The sequence below is a fragment of the Antrostomus carolinensis genome, unplaced genomic scaffold (assembly GCF_000700745.2).
Source record: "Antrostomus carolinensis isolate BGI_N321 unplaced genomic scaffold, ASM70074v2 scaffold27504, whole genome shotgun sequence".
In the NCBI taxonomy this organism is placed as follows: domain Eukaryota; kingdom Metazoa; phylum Chordata; class Aves; order Caprimulgiformes; family Caprimulgidae; genus Antrostomus; species Antrostomus carolinensis.
In genome coordinates, this window is record NW_010313246.1 from 245 (window position 1) to 25,818 (window position 25,574).

The window sequence follows — 25,574 nt, forward strand, 5'->3', positions numbered from 1 at the left end:
GGAGATTATCTGTTCAGTCTTTTTGTCATCTTTGAGGCTGTGCAATTTTCTGGCCTCCTTCCACAAATAATTTATTTGGCAATGCAAATCCTCAACCATGACTCCTGCAGGAAGCAAGGACAAGACTTCTTCGAGTTTTTCAAGACCTATGTTTTGTCAAGTATTTTATTTTTGATCTGCCTGACACGTATTCATAGAATCATAGAATGGTTTGGGTTGGAAGGGACCTTAAAGATCATCTAGTTCCAACCCCCCTGCCATCAGCAGGGACACCTTCCACTAGACCAGGTTGCACAAAGCCTCATCCAGCCTGGTCTTGAACACTTCCAGGGAGGGGGCATCCACAACTTCTCTGGGCAACCTGTTCCAGTGTCTGACCACCCTCACAGCAAAGAATTTCTTCCTAATATCTAATCTAAACCTACCCTCTTTCAGCTTAAACCCATTACCCCTTGTTCTGTCATTAACTGCCCTTATAAAAACTCCCTCCCCAGCCTTCCTGTAGCCCCTTCAGGTACTGGAAGGCCGCTGTAAGATCTCCCCAGAGCCATCTCTTTTACAGGCGTAACAGACCCAACTCTTTCAGCCTGTATTCAGGATTAATGTTCTTATATTCTCTTATCCTTTGCTTAATGTTTAGTATAATTACTCTTTAAAGTGTTTTTCACAAAGCTCGGGTTTGAATTAAACTTTTGCTATTATATGACTAGTATTTCCTTTCCCTGTTGAATTTTAGCTAATTTGCTTAGCTGTTTTCCTCCCCGCTCCTTTCACACACTCAAAATTGCACAGAAATCACTGAAAGATTACTGCTGAGTAACTACTGTGTGTCCAAATGTGTATTCACTTACTACTCACCATCTTAGCTCATCTTCCTTATAGGATTTTCTCAAAAGAAAATGCCATTAGAGAGGAGACAGCTATTGCAAGGGAGTAAAACAGTGCACACATTTGCCTGTGGCAGCCCTGAGGGCACCATTAGGGCAAAAAGAAAAATGCATCAATGTAAGGATGTTTAGGCAGATTATGGAAGACGTTTTGTTTCAAGGAGTTAAGCAGTTTAGAGTGATTTTTTTTTTTATAAGTAATTTTTTCTTGAATATGGAGTAACCTAGTCAGTCACCTAGTTTGTCTCAACGATATTCAACTTCATTCAGAATAGTGTTTAAAATGCAAGAGTAGAAGAAGGTGAAAGTAATTCTGATGGCTTTTTTTTTTTAAAATTAAAATAGCAGCATTCTATCTTAGACCTTGGTAAATCTAGTGATACAGGAAGTTAATTAATCTGGATTTTTTTCTGACTTTCTGTTGGCAACTGTAACAGAAGCAAAAGATTCAAGAAGCTGAAATATTTCAAGTATGTAGGCTGATTACACTAAGGTCTCTTAAGCTTTTTTATTACTGAAGTAATTTTAACATCTAATTTTCATTGTATGAGTTCCCAAGATGTATTTAGCACTGAAATCTCGTAAGTAAACATAGTTTGCAACCACTGTCTGTGTAGACTAGAAACCTCACAGGTTTCAAACTGCTTTCGCAGTGTAGTTTTAGCATGAGTATTTACTCATTCTGCCTTTCTTGTGCAGTTCTTGGTGTTCACTTCAGAAGTAAATGTATAGATTTTAATTAAATAACTTTGAGTCATGACTCTTCATCTGGACAGCTTGAAAATGGGAATTTCTTGTGAACTTTGAAGGTAAAAGTGAGGAAAATGTTTTTATGGGGTATTTTGCAATATCCCATTTAGTACATATTTTAACAGGACAAGTTTTTCAGAAGCAGTAGTTCAGGATTTACATTTTATAAGTCAAAACTGACCGTGTGACATTGCTCCTACTTTACAGGTCATTCTTTGATCACTCCATGCACAGTGCGCTGCCTCTTGGAATATACTTGGCAACGAAGTTCTGGATGTACGTGACATGGTTCTTCTGGTTTTGGAATGATATCCTTTTTGGTGTACAGTAATAAGTAATGTCTTCTTATGTTAGTAGTATGAAGTAATACCTAGATTTATCCTACATATGAGAGTAAGTAAACTCATTAAAATTTTAAAAGGATATCTCCATTAAACATTGCTTTCTAGATTGATGGTAATTATTTTATTGCTTTTAAACTGTGCACACAATTGCTGTGCTTCAGTAAGTGAAAGACTTTCCTCAAAATTGGCTTTCAATGGTCTGCAAAATTTCCTGTACTTTACCAGTTTGTTCACTGGGGGAAATGTAAGCAACTCTATAAGGCTGTGAGGTGACAGAGTGTAATTTACTGCATTTTTAGACAGTTCTTTTCTGAAAAGTAGTAGGTAATTTCATGGTATATATCAGTTCCAGTGGTATTAGCTTTATAGTGAGTTCTTCCTAAAGATTTTGCAAATTGCAATTAACACAAACTTTAGTTATATTTGTTAACTGTATTTTCAGTCTTTGAAGATGTATGTGTTAACAACACTAATTTATAGAGATTCAGGATATGCCACTCTTTTTGTGATTTTAACTGTCTGCCTGTATATGAATGTTTCATACTCACAGGGGTAGATACTGATTCAGAGTTCACTGAAGAATATCAGTTACCCACTTTAAGGAAATAGATTGAAATTTTTAAACAACTTTCTTGGGTATTGTAACTACAATAACCAAGAGAACAAAATAGAGAGTTAATGTTTTATTAAATATTTCATACAGTTCTTATAGTTGTAAATAGTTGAAGTGAATCTAATATTTATGATGGATATTGGATTGACTTTTCTAGAAGCTGGTTTTCTTTTCATTCTCAAAGAAATCCCTGGGAAATACAACAGTAGCAGTGCAACCCTTTTATAATCTTGTTATTATGTTCTCCAGCCTTAGCTAAATGAACCTCATATTTTTGAGATAAGAACAGAGAGGAGACCCTGGTTCCATGCTACCTTTGGCTTCCATGGTGACAGTGTTTGCAAAGGTGCTGCTGTGAGTAATGACAGTCCCATGTGACTGGAGATGACTGCTACTGCACATTTAAAAAAACCTAAAAAGGAAAATCTAGTAGCTGTTAAGTAAAAAAAAAAAATAATTCTATCAATATTAGCATGATTGTCTTGAAATAGTTATTTAGAAATGCTGGTCATACTACCAGTCTCTCTGTCTGGCCTGATTTTCCATGTTTTTACTCAGTTTACTAGTAACTGCAGAATGAGGAAAGCGAGTACAAAATTAATATAAAAAACAGTTTTTAAAAGCGATAGTTAAAAATGGAGGTGTACTTTTCCAGTTTCTATGGAATGGAGTAGAACTGTCTAAATATTTCATGTGTCTAGAATGAAGCTGCTTTTCTGTTCCTTTTTGTTAAGAAAACCTGACTTTTAGCAAATAGTAAAATACAAGTTTCTGAGACAGTTACAATAAGTACACTACAGTACCTGACTACTGAATCTCAGCTCTCCATACCTTCAGACACTCACATTTGCTAATGCTAGTACATGTTCTGGGCTGCAAATGTTGAGCTACTGTGCAATGCTTTCTTATTCTAACCTAACATCAGCTTGAACCAAATCTAAGAATGTGTGCAGCTTTAAATCAGAGTCCTTGACCATAATAAAATGGCTGCACAACCAGCACAACTTGATGATGGCCTCTGTCTTGATGTATTAATCTGTCCCTTAAGGCTGGCAAACTGTGAGATTTTTATCCTGAAGCTCCTCTTTTCTCCATATTTGTACCAACTTGCTTAGGTTTTTATTTCTGTTAGCCATTCTGATTAATGTTACTTGCAGTTTGGGGTTTTTTGTCACAGGATAATGTTCATTGTCCACTACATGTAGTAACCATAGACAATTAGTTACCCTAATAAAGTCTGACTTCAGAATGTCAATAAAATACTGTACTGCTTCTGTAATTTAAGGTAGGCACCTCAAAACCTTTGCAACAGTCTTGTTGTATACACAACTAGTAGTCTAAAAACTTCAGTTACTAATTGCTTTCATTAGAGCTGACACAATTCTCTGACAAGGAGTTTTAGAGACTGAGTGCTTGAGGCCATCTTCCTTTAATTGGTGATTTTTAATTGGAAGTCTTTTTAATAAGATTCCAAATTCATTATTCTTCTTCTGGAAAATTGCCCTGTAGCTTTATTGGAAAAAAGAAATTGCATGCCTCACTATTTTTACAGCATGAGGCGTAGCATTGTGGTTGGAGAAAGGATTCTTGTATTTTTACAGCTTTATGTGATTACTTACAGTGCACCAGAGTACTGCTTTGTAGTGTTCAAGAGATAAAACCTGTCCTGGTAGTTTTCCCAAATTCTGACCGTCTTTTACACGGGCAAAAAGTTTCTTAAACAGCTATCATGAATTACCTTACTGGAGCTTTATATTAGAAATAATATAAAGGTCTTAACTGCTGCAGATGTTCCTTTAATATTAAAGTATTTGGTAAGAATTTTATTTTCTTGTAGATATGTTGAAATTCTCTGGAAGATGATCTGGTCTTCTGGGTTTAACCCTAATGAGACAGAAAAGGGCAGTCAAAACGATGTATCATAAAAAACAAAGATTAGTAGTGCCTTTTCTTGAATTTCAGAGTGGTCACATGAAAATTAAGTCTATAAATTCTAAGGCTTAATGATGTGTCTTCTAAATGCAAGTAAATTTCAACAGTTCACGTGAATCTAGTGTACTGATTTTTTGTAAACTTTTGCATTCTATTGGATTTTTCTCAGCAGTTTCTGAGTCTGGTATATTTGTTAAAATAGAAATCCTATTCTTGTTGTGAATGAGGAAGTTATGATCTGTGTCTTTATGGATGTATGAGCCTGTATTTTGCCCATAACAAAGGATAGTTATGTCTCGCTTTGGTGTAATTTACTATTCACAGAGTAGGGAGAAAATACCCTCAAAAACCCTACACACTAAACTACTATATTTTAATTTAGTTTTATTTTTAAAGGAAAAAAAATATTTAAAAGTACATTTTAATCACATGAGACTAGAATTTCACATTTCTTTCTTTTTCATTAGCATTTATAGGTAGAGCGTTCTCCTGTGTCCACTGAAAGTTCAGGACACGTGTACTGAGTTCATATCTCAGTTGTTTATGCAGTCTTTTCAGTTCCAGCTGAAAAAATAATGCCTGTTCTGTCAGAAGGTTCTTACACTGCTCTGTTTTTCTAAAACGTTAAGGGTTTGCTCTAACCCAAAATATTCACATGTTGGGTTTTTTTTTTGTTCTGCTGCTTCTATTTGGTGCAAATGAGAGTATGCAGTTTTCATTAATTAAGCTTTTTCGGTATAGCATACAACTTGCAGTGCTGAGATAATGAGATTATATAAGCCAATTTATAATTTTAAAAATAACTTATCATTGACTAATATTTTATGGATTATCTTATTTCAAATATACTTCATTTACTGACGGATTTTAGGTGAAAGAAAATAAACACTGCATGCTTTTTCAGTTAGGGATCATTTTAAAAACTGTGTGTAAGAATTCATGATGATTTTCATGCTTTCACAAAGCTGTTACAATAGCATAGTGTTTTAAAAACTGTAACAAGCCAATTGGTACAGTTAAGCAGTTAAAAACAAACAAACAAAAAATCATATTACCAAAATTAGTTTCAGGAAAACAGTGAAAAGCCTTGCATGCAGAAAGAAAGAAGCTAGGAACCATGTTTCTGGAGGAACCAAAGACCTCAAAAATTGAAATCCCAGGCTCAGCTATCCAGAACTTCTGTTCATGTGTCTAAATGCTTTTCTAAAATTAAACCAATAAACAAACAAACAAAAAAATAAATTTCAGGGGTAGGGGAGATGGCAGTGAATTTTTTTTTTTTTTTTTTTTTTTTTTTTTTTGCAAGCTAAGGAATTTCTTTTTTTACATTAGATAGAAGATGGGGGTAGAGAGCTTTTGCAGAGCTTCAGTTGTTTTAAAAAGGATTTTGTCTAATAAATGCCTAGTCAAATGAGGCCTGGACGCTTTCCTGTGTAACCTGGTGTAGGGAACCTGCTTTGGCAGGGGGTTTGGACTAGATGATCTCCTGAGGTCCCTTCCAACCCCTACCAGTCTGTGATTCTGATATTATCTACGTGGACTATTGTATCCAGATGTACAGGTGTTATGAATTGGCAGGTTCAGTTGCATGTATTGATCTCTGACAGCTTACACTGGCTGCACATTTTTCTCTTTATGAGAAAAAGACTTTATTACTGGTTTTGTACTGAGTGTAAGAGAGCATCTTAGTAGATAATGTACATTTTGGCTTGGTTTCAGACTCCTGTATGACATGTAGCTGTGATAGCAGGAAGCTGCATGTGTTTGGGCCCTTTTAAATAGGCTGCAGTTCAGGATGAAAAAGTAGCTCATCACATGTTTACCTCACTCATGGGTTGTGGGGTGCTTATTTGGTTTAAATTTTCTTTTCAGTTAGATGGTCTTTTTTGGTTCCAGGTGGTTTCCTGGAATAATTTTCAGCCTCTTGTACTTGTTCTAATAAAAGGATATTAATAAGGACAAAAAGTAGGTGGTGTTTCATGGGTGTTTCTGCTTTGTCTCTCACAAGGCAAACTGGGGAAACCTTATAAAAAACGGCAAATTGGTGACAGAGCAGGTGAATACCTGTTATATCGTGTATTTTACAGCCCTTAATAATATAGTAATGTATTTTTCCTTGCCTAAATGAGGATGTTAGGGCAAAATGAGGCACTCTGGAGGACCGATTCCCTACTCTGTAGCTACTGCAAACCTACAACAGTTTCTTGCATATGGAGAGTTTTGAGAGATCTGTGATACAAGTTGCTAAGATCTCTTTGGAAGCAAACTTCAGAGAGGAGTGCACCATAATTTTGGATACCTCCAGTGTGGACATCCATATCTAAGTTAGTTGTTTAAGCTCTTTTCATAGCCAGTGGAGAAAAATAGCCACTTGTAGGGCACTGCTTCTCTGACTTAATTTAAAGTCTTGATAGTGATGATAGATTGGATGTGGCTTTTTTCTTTCTGTTGCTTATGAAGGCATATTGAGTGATTTAAGGTAGGGGGAGATGAATCTCACAGCTGGAGTTATCTACAATTCTAACTTTCCTTTCTCCTTCAAAGTCTGGTTGGTTTTCATCCCTTCTCCTCGGTTTCGTTTAACACAAGAAGTGGGTTTTTGAAGATAGTAATGAAAAATACTGCCAACTTTGTCTTTATCCCTTTATATAGTTACTGCTCATCTATGCTTCATCTGCTTTCTCATGTAGTCTCCTGACTCCATCCTCAGCACAGAAGTACCTTATCTGCCACCATTTACACTGTCAGCGTTTTGCTCACCTGACACCACTGTCATAAAAGGAAAGGAAAAACTGAGACTCTGTGGGGAGTCTCTTATGTGGTCTCTGTATTTTATGGAGCAAAATGGGGGAAGGGTAAGTTCAGAAAAATATTGCATACTGATTTTCTACTTGTGTGGCTGGGATCCATGGACAGGGTCTTTATTACGCAGATTGTCCAAATTTTAGTCAGTGAAAGAAAAACAATTCCAAAACTTTAAGGCTATAAAAAACATTTTAATGGATAGAAAATAAATTGTCTTTCCCCCTATCTTCTTTAACAGTCTAGACATGACGTATAGAAATTAGGAATGGGTAATATAATTGTTTTCAATTGTACCTTTATTGTTTGTAACAGATGTCTGATCAAGGTATTTTTAATGAAAAAACAGTTTTCATTGTTGTGGCAGAAACCCCTGTGATACTTTTTAAGTATTCTGAAGAAAACGTAACCTCTCTCTCTAGCTATACAAATAAGTTGAACCAGCTTATTCTTGGCAGCAGGTAGTTTTAGAAGAAAAATAGGAAGAAAATAGATTGTATAAATATTAAAGTCAAAGCTTTTCATCTGTAATATATCAAATAGAACTGTGAGTGTTTAGGTTATGGTATAGCTGGTGTTTTTTTCCCTCCCTATTATAAACTTGCTGGAAATAGGTTTGTTAGAGAAAAGATTAATTAGCCTTTAGTGAGTTAATGCTAACATTCTACTATATAAGGTACATGATTAAAATTTTAACTTGCCAATTTTTTTTTTTTTTTTAATTAGAAATTCGCAGACAATTCCTCCCCCCAACAGAAGGAAAACAAAAGTTATTTGGGATACACTTCACATAAACAGAACAATGAGGCGCTTTTAGCATTTCAGAAGTCAAAAAGAGGCCTTACTTGTGTTTATTCATATTTCAGGGCTCTTTCACATCACAAGAGGAGTGTAGAAGTATTAGAGATACTTACTGTTATTCTGAAGAAATCCTGAGGGTTTTTTGTTTACTGTTTGCTTGTATCTGTACCATGTAGAGTTATTTATCAGTGGTTTATGTACTTTTTTCTTAATACTGCTTAATGCCTTTAATAAACATTTTTTTCCAATAATAGAGTCGAGCAGAATAGAATATATTTGTAGATATGTATAGCAGGATATATTTGAGCATCTATTCTAACTTTGAAGTCCAATTTTTTTCAGAACATGCAAAAAATGTTGGTTTTTGTTATCTTTAAATTGTTATATATCAATTCAGTACAAATTGTCACATAATGCTTGTTTTTAAGTCTCATACACAGAGTTTTTTTAATACAAACACACAATATATTAAACTTTAATTGCAGTAAAAGTTCTAATGACTACCAAAATAGAGAGAAATATTAATCTAATTTACTCAGAATATAGTGTAATTTGGGTGTGCAGTGATCTGTGCCTGAGTAATAAATGTTCTTTTTGCCTGGACAATGCTATAAAGGCTTCTGCCACCACAATTTTGTGGTGGCATCTCCTTCAGTTATGACTGACAACTGACAAGTATCTTTAGTCACGTTGGTCAAGTCTTTTGTAGGTTTATAAGAGTAAATAATTTTCCAAGCTTTGTGGAAGAGGCATGTCTAAAGTACTTGTTTTTTCAACATAATTTAATTCAGTGAAGAAATGTCAAGTGATGTAAGACTAAGCATGTTATATGGCAAGTCATTCAACACAGGAAATATATTTTAAAACTAATGGTTATTTTCTGTCTTTATATGGTAATTGATTTTATAAACACTTCCAGAGAATACTAAATCCTGTGGCTTTGTAAGTATTAGATGTGTTACTATGTTAAAAATAACTTTAATTGATGTAAAATATGGGTATTGCCTTATAATAGGACCCGGTTTTAGACTACCTTTCTTGGAGATAAGTGGTGTTGAGACATGATTTCAACACAGCAGTGGTTATTGCAGCACGGTTCCTTCTATGGCTAGAAACAGGCCTTTCTAATGTGGTCTAATGGGAATTTCAAGCCACTGAAGATATAGGCAGTCAAATGACTATCTGAGAAGTACAGCTCTGAAATGTTTATTGTGAAAACAGGAAATACTTTTAAGAAGATAAATTTAGTGGAATTTAATTTATTTAAAAGGGAAAATAATTACAAAAACTGAACTGTCGTTATTCATTTGTTAGAAGGGTAAGTGCTTTAGAAATGCCTCATGGGAAACAGCATTTTAAAACAAAAGTTTTCAAGTTTGAGCAGTAGAAAATACTGAATACTAATGTGGTTCTTACAGCAGCACTGAATTTTGTTAATTCAGAAAACAGTGACTCAAGGGCATTTGTAAAAGTCAAATATATTTAAATTTTATTTCAGAAGTATCGGTATTTTCAAGAGGAAATTTGGTTTTAAACTTTAGATTCCTTGACTTCAAACACATCTGAACTTTTTCTTTATACATCTTCCATTCCTTGCTAATAGCATTGCACTTTTCTACAATTTTGGAAAATCCTGGAAATCTGATCCGGGAATCATCAAAGCCACAGAAGAACAAAAGAAAAAGGTAAAGCCATGAGATATGTTGAACTTGTTCTTCAGCAGCCTGCCACCACTTGGTCAGAGTAGTTTGCTGCTCAGTACATGAAATTTCCATAAATTATTGTATAACAAAAGATCTAAAATGTTGAAAATTCTTGTCTTCCAGGTTTCTTTTTTTACATTTGGAATATGTGTTCAAGTCTTATTGGTCCAAAGGTGAATTTAGGTCAATTTGAGTAACAAAATAAAATTGCATCTTGAATTTTCAAGATAAAAAGTTTAAAAAGTGGTTGGGTGAAAATGAAAATGTCACGTTTCACAGTTTTGCCTTACTGAAATAACCTACTATGGGAAAAGTGTTAGTTGCTTGGATTCTATACAAACTTTCCAGACTTTTAAGCACTTAATTTTCCTTACCTTTGTGTCTAAAAGTATTAGACTGACAAACATTTTGAGGCAAAACCAACCAAAACCCCTGTCAGTCTTGGGTAGATTTCTGTTTTGGTGTAAATATTAGAGAAAATACAGATGATCTAATGATATCTTTCTAAGACTTTATAGCACTATCAGCATTCTAATTTATTTTAATTAAAGTACATTGTTCTCAGCAGCCAAACTAAGCATTGAATATGCCAGAATTATACAAGCAGCAGAATCATTTTGTTTCTTTCATTTTGGTTAAGCTTCCTAGGAGCTCATATCCCAACGAAAGTGAGTTTTGAGCTTCTACTTCATGGGCATTTGTGAAAACACCTGTGCATATCAACGTCAGACCACTTGGAATTACGACCTTATGTAGGAATGAAAATATAATAGCCTTTAAAAAGATAATTGCAATAGCTTAAATTAGTTTTCTTTTCCCCCAGTAGATTACTGTTATATTAGTCAATGTGCAGATTTACAGTGCAAATTCTTTTTCTGTTATTGCCATAGTAAATTCCAAATTAAATTCTCTTTCTTCAACTGGACTAAATTAAATAGTCAGCAACTGCACTTTGGTTTGGATTCAGCAAATTGCACAAATATCCAATTAATTTGATCTACTTGCTTTAGTTAAGTGTGGTTACAAAGGCCTTGCTGAACTGGATAGGAATGGTAAAAGGCAACTTCTTCAGTCAGATGCTCGTGTCTGTGAATGTTTTGGATTTCTTACACTGCAGCTAAACAAATTGCTAAACGATCTGTTCATCAGGGGCATAAACTACTACAGGACGTGTGTCTTACCTTTGTGCAGTGTACTGCTTTCTCATCTTTTCATAATTGTCTCTGAATGTTTGATGTTCAGTTAGCATTTAGCTTTATTTTCAAATTATTTTAAGTTGTTCCTGTATCTAGAAAGTACCTGAAATGAATAAAGATCGCAACTCTGGGTCTGAGAAGCAGCTACATTACAATGGTTGTCAGTATTTGTTTATATGCTAAATTCTAATGTCTTGTTTCTTTTCTCTTTTTTTTCTGCAGACAATAGTAGAACTTGCAGAGACAGGAAGTCTGGACCTCAGTATATTCTGCAGTACCTGCTTGGTAGTGTATTTTTTAATCAATTGCCGCGCTGATTTCCCCCCCCTCCTCGCCATACTAGGCCGAAACTAAATGTTCCTATACTGAACACATTTTTTGCCTTAGTAATTCAATTTCAAGGGAAGGATTTATTTGAATCTTTAATTTAAGCATGTATAATCAATAAATAATATACCTGTGAACACACACACACACACAAAAAGGAAAAATAAATTATCATTGTGGAATTAACTTGCTAGTGTCAAAATCCAGGTATGCAATATATCTACCAAAATGGTTGGTTCTACAACTAAAAAATTACAGAAGTCACAGATGACATTCCACTATCTCTGTAACTCACAGTAAAATTATGTGATGCTTCTAGTAATTTTTTTTTCCTTCAAAAATCAAGTGTTTCTCTCAATTTGGCAGTAATCAGGAGAGGGTAAAAAAAAAAAAAAAACCTCTTAATTATTGTAAAGCTTGACAATTTATGAGCAAATACTTTTCTTGGACTAGTTAATACTTAGTTTCACCACAGAAAATTTAAGAGAAAATAACTGGTTAAGAGAAAAAAAAAAAAAAAGTAACTATAGTAAATGTAATGTGTTTCTCTTTTAGAAAGTTAACTACTAAATATAAAATTGTCAGGGTTTCAGTGTTACACTATAATGCTCTTACCTATGTAGAACATGAATGATGTTAATATTCCCAAAATTTAATCTGGAAAATTATGTACAGATGCAGCACCTTAAAAGTGATGTGTGTATATACATACATATCTCAAAACACTTAATATCAGTTCTTTTATTGCCATTTTGTATTTCTTTCCAAATGTAACCTTTAAAAAAAAGTAGTTGTTGGGAGTAATTTAGCATTCTAAGTTCCACTGAGTTCCATTTGTTGAGTCATATTCCTGTCTTTAGAAAACAATCTGGAACACTTTACATTAGAGCTGAGTTATGAATGATGCTGACAGAATTGTGGAACTCAAACTCATTCTGTACCTTTGTTGTTAAAAATGGTTGCTATGAAAAGCTCAATAGCTGGAGGGAATAAGAGAACTTTGTATGAAAAAAAAAAAAGAGAAAAAAAATGATGGTTGTGTTACAGATTAAGCTTAATAGCTAAAATTGCTGTAAAAATTGGCATAATCTCTGGAGTTCTCTGAGAAGTTAACAACAGAAAAATCAAGTTGCATGTAAATTGAGGGTTTTATCTATATAAACATGTCAGGGTTTTTTGTTATTCTAAACAGATGTTAATAACTGTTACAGATACGGAAGCCAGTGAGGTCCAAACACTGTGGTGTATGCAATCGATGTATAGCAAAGTTTGATCACCACTGTCCGTGGGTGGGCAACTGTGTAGGTGAGTGATTTGCTAATATATGATATTATCATAATACACAAGAAGGGAAAAGCTGCTGAAATCAACCCTGCATATTGTGCAGGGCTTTGTCTGTTTCTTGTTTCATGGTGCAAGTGACTTGGCTACTGCCAAAGTCTGAGAAAAACTGTTGAGGGCTTTTGGTAAAAGGAAAAACATTTTCATACTAAGCTTCATTTTTTTCTGCATTTGATTCTCTGCATTATTCTCATTTGTATTGTCTGTTGTATACCCATCCTCAAAATGGTTTTGTGTCTAATCCTGTTTCCTACCTATATATTTTTATTAACATAAATTCTAGTAATTAAAAGATGCAAAGCATAAGTGCATTTTTACTGTCCACAGAAAAGGTATGTGCTAATTCTACAACTGACTGTTGTCCATTACATGAGATAAATACATTCATCTTTGCTGATAATTTTCTAATTTAATGGGAAAGTATTCAAAAATTTAATAATCATAGCAGTTAGATACACAATGACTTCCTATTGATATATTCTCCTCTTTTTGACCCCTCAGGCAGTCATTTATTCTCCCCAGTGGTGATGAAAGGAACAGATATAGAACAGGAATAAAACCTCTAAATGCCACTGTTCCCCATTTTATTTTTTGAGAAACTTATTTGAAAGCCATTATTGTGCAGGGAGGACTGAAAACTTCACAGCTAGGAACTGAGTGCAGCGTGCTTCACACTATTTTTTTTTTTTTTTTTTTTTTTTTAGGACACACACAGAGGTAAGTTTAATCATGAGGAGGAGTTAGGACCTGGCTTGGTTAACATCTGACAGCAAATAAATGCTTCATTGTAGTCCTTCTAAATACATATAATAATGTATAGTCACAGTAGTTTAGTCTTACGATCAAGAGTAGACTAGACAGTGTTGGCATTTGATTTGTAACAGAGTGTCACTGAAATCTTACTGAGCTTCTATCACTCCCTTCTACTTTACACTTCCTACTGATGTTTCTACCTGAGTTACTTTTGATTTGTATTTTAGGTGTTTTACAATTAAGAACTAAGAAATTTTAAATTAAAGGCAGGGGGGCATAGGCTTATGTTTTGGAGAGTGTTTCATGACTGTTTTGCAAGAGCGCTGAGGAGTATTTGTCCATGGGATGGAAAGATCCAGTATCTTATTCATTAACTTGAAAAACATAAAAAAAAACAGCCAGAGGAGGAAAAAAGTTATTTTGTGTGCTTTAAGAGAGTATGTGAGTAATGGGATTCGGTTAGGTGGAGGAAATATTTTTTTAAAAAACAATGGTGATGGAAAAGCAGAATCCTCCTGCTGGTGGTCTTGTACAGATTGAGATAACTGGAGGTAAAAGTAAACATTAGGATGCTTGAAAGTGTGCTGGGAAAAAAGCATTAGAAATCGCATTATGGGAACAGCCCTGAACTGGAGAGAGTGGTGGTCTGAATGACCTTATATGGCTTTTCTGTTTGTCTCAGATTGGTATATGGTGACTCTGAGCATAGGATTACAAAACAGAATCCATTCTTAAAACAGCATTCATGGTATGTTTGCCAAAAAGGGAAACAGGAATCACGCCTTTCTGGAAAGGTGGAATTTGGAAATGTTTGATGTAGTCCTACTTTGAATGTGTTAGAAGGAGAAGAGTTTTACTGAAGATACGACTGAGAAATATTGTGAACATGTGTACAGACACTCTAAAGTAAATCCTTTGGGGATAAAACTTGCCACATAAAGAGGCCGAGAGAGGATATTTTTACTGCTTTGAAGAGGTTGAGAAAAAGTGTAGACTATTTGAAAAAAAAATAAATTGTCAATTGGGGCAAATTATTTTCATCATACCCACAAAATTTTAGTTCTTTAGTACAGTGAGCAAGTCTCTAAAGGTAATTATACCTATCTTTTTAATGGAGTATCAAAATGGCATTATATTTTTTACAGTTGGTTGTTTGAAAAAGAAAACAGATTTTATTAAACTTGCAATTACATTTCAAGCAGAAACTTGGTTTTCAAGTAATAGCATGAAAGGAGCTAGTGCCAAGTTTTAAACCATTGTGTTACATGGGTTATGCTGACATTGTACTGAATTATTGTTCTGATAGCAGTGACTCAAAAAGTGGGTCTTGTGTATATGAGAAATTACTTTGTGGTTTAGAATAATGATCATTTCCTCCCCTCCAATGAAGTTTCTTCTCCAAGGAGCCAGAAGTAGGAAAAATTAAGAAATTAACAAACCGTCTAAATCATGCAATGTAACTCCATCAGTAAAAAAAGTTATTTTTATTATATATTATGATTTATGTATAATATAAGCACAACCATATAAAAGAAACTAGCATCAATTCTTACTGCATTGTTTTAGTTGTAAGGGCAGTTGACTGTGTTCCTGCCAGTCCAGGGTGAAATTGTAGAGAATAGTGCTGTGTTTTGCCCAGTGTCATTTCAGATACAGAAGAAAGGTACAATCTTGGTCACAACTAAGAAAAAAAGACTCCAGAAAAAGAAAGTGGAAAAACTGCCTATCTCATTTATATTTTTAAATGCTACAAGTATGATTTTACCAAATACAGACAGAGTTCCTGTTAGGCAGAATTCGATTTAGTATCACTGAAGATGCTGCTGAAAGGAACGTCTCATCAGATGCCTCTCGGATGAACCTCTAGGTCACTGTTTAACTGTTTGTTTGGTGTTTTTTTTTTAAATGTCTTCTATGAAACTTAACAGTTCTGAAATTTAGTAAGCAAATAAAAGTGAAACCTTAGGGACATTCCCAACACTTTCTCATATGCTCTTAGGTGGTTGAAGGCAATGTTACAAGATATTTTATGTCTGAAGGAACTTGTTTGATTTTCAAGGAAATGTCTTGTGTTTAGTCTAGCTTGTATTCTATGTGTATTTTTCCTCATCTCTTATTTATATAGTCTTTCAGTTTACTCGCTAAAAGCACTTGATTATTTTCTGCCTCCAGAGGATGCTCTTGTTTTAGCAGGCAAAACATTTGACATAATGAAGAAGTAAATGCTGTGCTGGTAGATGATGACAGCCAAATCTTTTGTAGCTCATTAGCATCTCTGTGGGTTTAGTTTACAGCCTAGAGCGGTTGGAAGGTTGCAACAGTGGACATATTTTACAAACAGAAGGAAGGCTGAGTACTTCAGAATTATGATGTACTCACATAAAAAGCATCTCCTTAATTCTGTTAATGTTAAAAATAGATCAGTCTTTTAATAACTGAATTTTCTTGCATTCAAATTCTGTCTTAAGCAGAATAGTTTTTATCACATTCATTGTTTTAGCCAGGTTGTTAGGCCTCATCTGTTCAGTTAAATGTATTTGTTTTACAGTTCTAATAGATATTTTATTTTTAGCTAGCTTCATCAAGCAGGCTTAAACCAAAGTTGTGTGTTAGCTTATAACGAAGGGAGGTTGAGTATTTATTGCTATTTTTGTTTCTTTTAAGAGAGTGAACTCTGCAGTCTGATGATTTTGTAATATTCTATCAATAATTTTATTAACTTATGGAAGAGGTTACAAATTAAATGCATTTGTGTGAATTGCAGCTGTAATGTGACAGAAATTGAAGAAAAGAAAACATTGCTTTGTTGTCTCAGAAATAAAAAAAAATAAATTAAGTAAACCAGCTAATTTCACTGTCTTGAAGTTATATTGGCTTCATATTCAAGAGTAATGTTTCTGTATGCAATAATAAGCAGTACTTCTAAGCAACAATTAAACTTTCTGATGTAGTGTTGTCTTTCTTCTAAAAGTGTAGTAATTTGATCTCTGTTGTTCCTGTGCAATTTTAGGAGCAGGGAACCATCGCTATTTTATGGGATACCTGTTCTTCCTGCTTTTTATGATCTGCTGGATGATTTATGGATGTATCTCTTGTGAGTAAATGTGGTTTTTGGCTTTTCTTTTAATTGCTTATATATACTTTGATTCTTTCCTGATATGGATTTTTACAGATTTCTGCTTTATCAGAGTTTTGAATATTCTTATTTTGGAATTGAACTGCAAATTAATAATTGACTGCGTTGGATATTTTAAGTTGGAAGATGATGTTTTTCTTGTCCTAGATTTTTTTTCTTCATCCCAGCCAAGTATGTGTGTATGTCATGTATTCAAGGAGTTGGGAAAGGAAGAGAGAGCAAGTAAAACTATTTTTGGCACATTGTCACTTTCTTGTTTAATTCAATACGTTCTGATGTGGGTATTATGTTGATGTACAGTAAATATATCTGTATAGCTTTTGACACTTTATTTTTTCTCTAGACTGGGGTTTCCACTGTGAGACAAGTTATGCAAAGGATGGATTTTGGACCTATATTACACAGATTGCTACCTGTTCTCCATGGATGTTTTGGATGTTTCTAAACAGTGTTTTTCACTTCATGTGGGTGGCTGTGTTACTCATGTGTCAGATGTATCAGGTATGGAAGAGCACTTAATTTGTAATGCTGAGTGCTGGGAGTGACATAAAAATATGAAATAGTTGTCATTTAAATTTTAATGTTCATTAAGCAAGACCAAGTGTTTAGTCTCTCAGCCATGATGGAGGAGGCAGACATCTGTTGTCTCTGGATATTAGGCATCATTCACTTCTCATTTGCTTGTGCTTTTTTTTTTGCAAGAGGTTAAAGTACCTACCTCCCGTTTTCCATTCTCAGAATGACAAAAAGGCAAAACAGACCAAAGAGAGACTAACAGAGGATAAGATCTGTGGGTTGAATTTGGAATAATGCAGTATGTCATTAGCAGAAAGAGGTTGGTAACTTCAAAGGGGATGCAATAATTTCTTACCCTGCTTCAATGTGATTGGTGATCATGTTACTGTACTGTAATCTGACCAAACCCAAGATTTCCTTTATCCTTTTTAAGGAAAGGCAAGTCACTGAAGGCCTTTTAGGATGACTTGTCCTTAACAAACTGGGAGACTTACCTACTGATTTAAGCTTTCCAGAAATCCTGGAAAGCAAAATCAACCTTTAAGGTGTAGGTAAATTTTTTTAGGAAATTTAAGCTTTGTCCTGCTTTCTCTACAATATTAATAATTTACAACATATATAAATTTCAAAATCTTTTATATGTGAGTGAGAGCCATTCAGTCTTTTACAGATGTTTTCTGCCCAGGACAAACGAGTAGAGGAACTAAATGTATTTCAGGTGGCTTTCAAAGCAGTCTAACCCACCAGACTTCTATAGCAGAATAACTTGTAACATGTAACTTTCTGGAGAGCCTTCCATCATACTTATATAATGAACCATTAAGTTCCCCATTGAGGATTCCTGTGAATATGATCTGTGTACAGATGAATCTTTGAATTATATCACTTGGAAAAATACATCTCATAGTATTTGTATCATTAGTGTAATTAAGCAAAATAATTCTAGCATTTGACTTCACTAATCCTGGAAAAATTAAAACCGAACACACAGTCACAGTCATATTACTAAATTTAATTTCCTAAGAGTTTTACTCATAGAAAACTTAGGATTGTTCTTGGCAAATCTCTTCAGAGTTTGCCATAATGATGGAATTGATAAAGATATTCTCTAATTTGCTTCTTTTGGTTTGCAACTGTGCAGCCCCTACTCTTGTTGCTTCCTTCCCTCTCAGCCCCACTAAAGTTTGGACTTGTCCAGGGTTATTGCCAAAACACTCACTACCTGCTATCTTAAAAAAATAATTTAAAACCTTTACTTCCTACTTCAGAAGTTGGCCATTGAGAGCCCATTTATGTACATGGGCATAAAACTTCACTGGGTTTCAGAGAGGCGAATAAAATGCTCGAGACATGAAGTACATCCATATGAGGCAACCCAGCCCAAACTTAACTTTCTCAGTGTTCCTGCTTTTTGTAACATGCAGCAGAATAAACTTTTTATATTTTACTAGGAATTACAAGATTTTATCTTCATGCACTATAAGGCTGCTAGGGGAATTCTCATGGGTTTGTTTTGGTTTGGTTTTTTTTTTTTTGATTGCATCACATTACAGTAAACTGTTTTTACGTAAGATACCCTTTCAGGCTAATGTAGTTGGAAAACTGTTACAGAAAATCATAGCCTTTGAGCCAAATGACTCTGTAAAAAGGAAAAAACATAAGCAATAACAACAAAAAAACCCTCACTTTTTTTTTCTGGTTATCTGTTTTTCTTCTAGACAGAAAAGTTATCTTAATGCAACAAATTTATAAATGGGGAAAAATATATTACTGGAGTGATAACCAGAATGTCAAGAGAATAAGAAAGTGGTTCAAATGCTGTGTAAAGTAGCTCCTGAATCTGTTATTTACAGTACCCTTCATCTGATAACACAGTAAATGCATCTCTATTATGAACTAAGAAGACCCAGTTTATTCAGTGATCATGGTTTGTTTCTGATCACTTTCAAAATTAAACCCTTTGCACAGTCTGGTACAACTGTTGTATGGTGTTTTATGTTGGGAACTCATAATTTCTTCAGACAAAAAAGAAGGAATATGAAACAGTAAATTTAGTCCTTCTTTTTCAGTCTGGTTCATGCAGGGCTTGTTTGCATGTTTTTACATGAGCTTACGTTACTTACTCTTTCCTCTCTTCAGATATCTTGCTTAGGTATCACTACAAATGAAAGAATGAATGCAAGAAGATACAAGCACTTTAAAGTCACAACCACATCTATTGAAAGCCCATTCAAGTAAGTTTTAAAGTGTATATTTCTTATTTGTGTAGCCTTGCATGTGTTTGAATTGTGCAGCTTGTTGAAACAGAACATAGCTAAATACTTTTAAAGTATTTTCACTACTTGGAGTGCTGAATCTGTCAGCTATTTTTACGGTAACATATTCTATCCAGTTAAAGGAAGTGATAGATGTTTTGTAGAGACTCTAGACAAGGATGCTTAAACACAGAAAATAATGCTTTCCAGTAATGGTCATATTTTGCTGTAGAGTTTATGGGGAAATAAATATCCTCTTTATAAATCAGATGACCAAACCAGTGGTAGTTGCTTATTGCATGGTGTCGGTGTTGACCTGGATCTTCAGTTCCACACCAGGCACTTTCTCCTGATTGATATTTAATGTGCTGTTGAATTTGCTCTGTGCTGCAGCTCCCCTTGCTCTCTTTACTGACAGAAGAGAGGCAGCACTTCCTTTCTGCTCAGGAGGAAGAGCATGGGCAAAGCTATTTGTGGGGAAGGGAGCAGGGTGTCCCAGGAACTGAAATGGGTGTTGCATGAATGAGACATGGGCTTTTGGGTATCAGAGTGTAAAGGGTGGGTTGGGATTCTGGTTTCCTGTAGTGATGAGGGTGCAAACTGAGAGAGGGGCTTAGGGATGATATAGCACTGGGGTGGGAATATGGCAGCATGGAGCAGCTTACAGACCCAAAGCAAGAAATAAGTGAAAGCACAACGCTGGAATATTGGTGGGTTGAGGGCACGTTACAAAAGGAGCAGCAGTCTCATCTTGCTGCATTTGCTATGTCTCCTGTGGGAGCTGTTGCTCTTTCAGGTGACGCCCAGGGGAACAAGAGATGGAGGTTCTTGTTTCAGTTTGATTTTCAGCTACAAGAGAAGCTTGTGTGATCTTGTTTTAATATCCTTCCATGCAAAACTTCTAGTGAGAAGCAGATAAGCATCTCTGTATGGTTGCAGCCTTTATACATATTAGAGTTGTAACAAAAACTTAATTATTTTGCCTGAAGAACATAGTGGTGCACAGAATAGGAGAAAATGTTGGTTTTATCCACAAATTAATGTCACATTCACAAACTACTTTCACTGAATTAGTTACCATTTATAAAAATTACTCTGGAAAATAACACCAGATGTCTAAAAGAACTGACTTGGCATCAACTGTTAGATGAAGCAATGACATCAAGTAGTTGTTGTCGCCTTACTTGGTTTTCTACAGTTAGGAACTTAAGGGGTGAAGAATTGAATTTGTAGGTAGACAAAAAGTGTTGTACTTTGTTAGATGAGCTATGATAACTGCTTACTAACATGTGTTTCTGTTTTGTTTTTAGCCATGGATGTATAAGGAACATTATAGACTTCTTTGAATTCAGATGCTGTGGTCTTTTTCGGCCTGTTATCGTGGACTGGACAAGGCAGTATACAATAGAATATGACCAGACTTCAGGATCAGGCTACCAGCTAGTGTAGCACCACCTTCATCCTGTGAGCATATCATATCTGAGTGGTGCCTGAAAAATTTTAGCTCTCTCTCGAATCCGCATCCCTTGAAGAGTAGCATGCTATGTGTAGGGCTGATGATGAATCTTAAGGTACCTTCTCTTCATCAGAATTTTATTAACAAAAGTAAAAATGGACAGAATAAACTGCCAAACCTGATAAGGAAGAGGAGGAAGATCAAAAAGGGATTTTAACAGTTCTTAACATGAGAGTTATTCACGACAGCTTATTCACAGTATTTGTTGTTGGGTTTTTTTATTTAAGGTCTTTCACAATGGAGCATGAGATTATTGAAATATTGGCGTAAGTAGTTACGTTGTGCTGAGCAGTAAAATTTATTGCCCAAGATTAATAATTCCACTGAAACAAAAATCTAGAATATAAAATTAAATTTCATGATGCAGAGTTCACTGGTCACTATGTTGTAGTTCCTGTAATGTGATTTTTTCATACAGATTTTCTGTAGTATTATGTACATTGAAAAATGTGCTTTTCAGTACTATTACAGACATCATGTGGTGGGAATCCCCTGTAACGTGTTAAGTTATAGCAGTAGGGCACATCAGATAACGTTGAGAACAAATATGTTGCCCACATTTTTTGGTGATTTTTTGTGCCACCAGTTAGTGGTACAACTAAATACTTGTAATAACCCTGTTATGAGATTATATAGTCTGAAATAAACAGTTGTGTAAATAAGGAAAGCTCTTCTGTCAGAGTTAAAGCCCTACTTAACTGCATGATACACCTGTAAAACTAGACTACAGTATATAATGTTCAGGAAAAAAGTGGAAAAAAATTCATTATCTTTGAAGTAATTGTATAAGCAATTTACAAACTAGCAATGTTTCATATTAGGTTTGGTCTTCATACAGTATCATGTAGTCTAATTGGAGACATGTTGGAAGAGAAATAGCAACCACAGATGTGAAAGGAAAAATCTCAATTATAAAAAGACAAGGTAGTTTTAAATTGGATACAACTGCAGAAGAAGAACCCAAAGTTGTCTGAAATGCTGATTTTGTTTGGATGTAAAATAATGGAAACCGAACTTTAAAAAATTTAAAAATCCCCATAATAGCACACGTGCACAGAAAATGTAATGCAGTGTTTTGAAGATGATGGTGTGTTGGCACGTGGAAGTCACCCTTAATTTCTTTTTTTAAGTTCTCATGCTACAGAAATGTTTTGAAGGTAAGGAATGACCTGAAATTGCATTCCAAAGGGGCTTTTCTTGAATGTGATGCACTGATTTTTGTTATGGTGTTTTCATATATTCATAGTGAATTGTTCACTGCTTCCTTAACTATTGTTTACAGAGAGACTGAGAATCAGGTTTGTTCTCTTCTAAGTGCTGTAGCAACCCAGTGGTTCGAGAAACCTGTGAGGGGAGTTTGGGGAGGGACCTGAAAGCAGATATCTGAGACCAGTGTAAAGAATGTGTATCTGTATATAAATAATTTATCAAACAGTTTTCTCTCTGTGAGTGTGTTTGGTGTATTTAAAGCTGCTCATTTTCATTTTATTCAACCAAAAAAGTGTAGGAAGATATCTAACGAGCTTCTAGTGATGTTCAATATTGCTGTTAATAGGCACTATGCCCTGCAAATTCACTGCATGTTTGATGCTTGGCAAAATTAGCGTTTTCTGTAATATGCAGATTACAGGTAATAAAGCAATCTAGTGGTATTCCCGGCCCTTGCCTTAGTAAGAGGAGCAGTGAAACTGTAAATAGTTGATGTTCAGTATTTGCAAGTAAACATTTTTTCTGTAGTTGTTCATTGATCTCAAGACACACACTTAGTTTGCAAGTACCAGATATCAGGATTTACAGAAGTGCAGCATTAGAGTAACTTGAATGTTTAATACTGGAAAAATCAACATCGTCTTGGACACAGTTTTAATGGGAGAGGTTTGGGTGTAGAGATGGCAAGAAGCTTTTGCTATTTTTGTCAGACAAAATTTGTAATTCTAACGAAGACATGTTCTGTTTCAGTGAAAACAGTTGACATCAGTTATTAATATTTTTTTCTAATAAGAAAAAAGCATGAAGACTTCACAATGTTGTTGATTTTAATCACCAGTAATATTCTGCATATTTGTTTTGGGGAGTTTTTTTGTTGTTTTTTTTCCCACATTTATGCTGGGGGTCGGTTGACTTGAAGAGCTTAAATCCACTTTATTAAATATCACCTGGCACTAGAAGAGCAGTTCAGTAGGTGATACAAGTTTTGGGTTTAGTTACCCGGTAGCATTAACTGCCATGAATTGTGTCATGCAGTCCATGTCAAAAATGTTTGCAGAAGAAGAGGTGATCTTTGGTAGTATGTAGTGAGATCTGCACTACTTGTTAGTAGCTCTCTGGTGACAGTTTTGTTGAGACGTGCAGAATTTGAGCAATAGTAGGTAGTTGTGAAAATGAACTTGCATATATGGATTTGGGATGTATGACGTTTCCAGTGCAAAATGTAACTTGTCTTGAGTAACACTGAATCGTTTGATGTGAAAATCGCGAAATCAAGCAGGGGGGAGCCAACTATGCAGCATTTTTCTGTCAAGTTATCAAACTGAAAATTCACTTGTTGAACCAAAACTGCATTGCTTCTGAAAGTTAACACAGCTGATCCAGACCAACAGCAGATCAGACCAACTTAATCTGACATAGGTAGAACAAATGGGAATTTTGTCTTGGCCCTAAACATGTGCTGTTTCTTTGCAGGTTTCTGTATTCTTTGATGTCCAACAGATTTTTTTTTTTTTCTAAATTAATGTGTAAAACAGCATCACTACATTTTAAGCTATGTTTTTTTTTGTATATTCTTTATTTATAACTGTGCCAAGTATTATTTTAATACTGTCAAGGTCTTTGATGTATTACATTGTGAACAAAAAAATCTGTAAAATGTTTAATAAATTAGCTCTCCTTACATAAATTAAATCTGTTAAATTTTGTAAGTTATTAATCAAATAAATATTGACTCTTAGATGCAGTGTTTGTCTTGACTTAGGATGTGATTTCACACAGTGTTGTTTCTGTCCAATTTCAGAAACTGTACCATGAGAAAATAGCTGCTATCTTGCATCTTATTTTAATAAAGTCTTTCTGGAAGGATTTACAGGTGTCTTAAAGATAGCATGCACCAGTGTGGTGCTGATGTGAAACCCTGGGAACTGCTACGCTGGGTTTTTGTAAAAGTACGCCTTTGCACTACCAATTAGAGTTACCATTCACTGATTAGATACTCCTTTCTTTTGAGCAAAGTGTGCTGGCAAGACAGTGTTTCTTAAGAGAGAATTCCTTCTAGAAAACGTTTCAGGTGGCCAGATGTACATATTTAATGACATTAGAGGTGTTCTAAGGGTAAAAAAGACTTCCACATAGGGCTAGGAGGTATGACCAGGATGTGTGCTTCTAGGTGGCACTTGCAGGAGACAGCATACCTTGATTCTTCTGGTCTGTGCTAGAGGTTAGATTTTGAGTAGAAACAAAGTATTGTTTTCTCTGTGGTGGGGAGAGTGAGTGAGTGACTGTGTGGTATTGGGCTGCCAGCTGGGTTAAACCACACCACCATCCAAGTTGGAATTTAATCAGAGTATTTATAACCAGCAATACATATTAAAGTACAAGGCTAGGACCTAAGAGCAAACCTAATGAGGAAAAGTCTTTGTGTTTTCTGCTAGGTGCGAGTTGAATATTGGCAGTGAGAATGGTTGCTGCTGTTCCCTCTTCCCCAAGTGATGGTTCTGGTGAGGCTAGTCCCAGGCTTGGCTCTGCTGACCACCCTTTGACTTGTCTGGTAAAGACCAGGGAAGGTACTTTCTTTTTTTAGAACAGGCGTTCTGTGCTGACAATCTTGATCAGAGATTTGCAGTGCTCCCTCAGGGCATTTGCTGCTCTTGGGAGGTGTGGGTGGGCCTCTGGTGACTTGAAAGCTGGTTAACTTGGTTTGTTTCATTTGGGAAGAAGCCTGCCCTCTGCACCCTCATTATGGCTTGATTAGAGTTCACTCCCTTCCACCTCCCATGAGCTGCCTTTAAGTAAAATCAGATTTTTTTGCTATGAAGGCAATGTCTACTTGTGAATGCTTGCATTTGGATTTTATCCACCTTAGGCAGCTGAATGGGGATCAGTAAAACTTGGAACTAGTAATTCCAGGTTGAATTTATTTGCAGTATCTTATAAACTTAGTGCCATATTCACATTGCTTTCAGTCCTACATACCACTGTCCTGGTTTTTAGCAGGAACAGAGCTGGGTTTCTTTTTGGTAGTTAGAATAGTGCTGGGTTTTGCTTTCAGCCTGGGACTTGTTATGAGAGAAACGCTGATAACATACCAGTGTTTGCGTTTTTGTCACTGAAAGTGAAGGACGTCATGTTTTGTCAGTCTACAAGCACAAGATCTAAGGGGGCGAGGAATATTTAAATTAATAAGCTAAACTGGTGTTTGGGTATGCCAATGGGATATTCCATTGTCCTGGTTTTTGCCAGGTTAGTGAGGGTCTCTTCCTCTTTTCTCTCTCTCTGGCTTTTGCTCGGGCTCTTGCTCTTCCGGGATTACGGTTTCGGTTCAGGATTGTTGCTCCTCCGGGATCGTTATCTGGGAACGGGCCGGGCTCGGTCGGTGGGTGGTGAGCAGTTGCACTGGGTATCACTCATTGTATATTTTGTTACTATTATCATTATTGCTACTATTTTAATATTAGTATAATTTTAAGTTTTCTTTTATTTCTATTATTAA

At 35.2% G+C, this 25,574-nt stretch overlaps 1 protein-coding gene across 1 annotated transcript; it reads left to right on the forward strand.

The window, feature by feature from the left end:
* Positions 1 to 1,840: 1,840 nt before the first annotated feature.
* Positions 1,841 to 23,821, forward strand: LOC104524431 (zDHHC palmitoyltransferase 17). Its single transcript, XM_010167304.2, has 8 exons — positions 1,841 to 1,945; positions 9,690 to 9,814; positions 11,251 to 11,313; positions 12,567 to 12,660; positions 16,460 to 16,543; positions 16,929 to 17,086; positions 19,241 to 19,335; positions 20,667 to 23,821. The coding sequence occupies exons 1-8, from the start codon at positions 1,864 to 1,866 to the stop codon at positions 20,803 to 20,805; spliced, it is 840 nt and encodes a 279-aa protein (XP_010165606.1). The 5' UTR covers positions 1,841 to 1,863; the 3' UTR covers positions 20,806 to 23,821.
* The last annotated feature ends 1,753 nt before the right edge of the window (positions 23,822 to 25,574 follow it).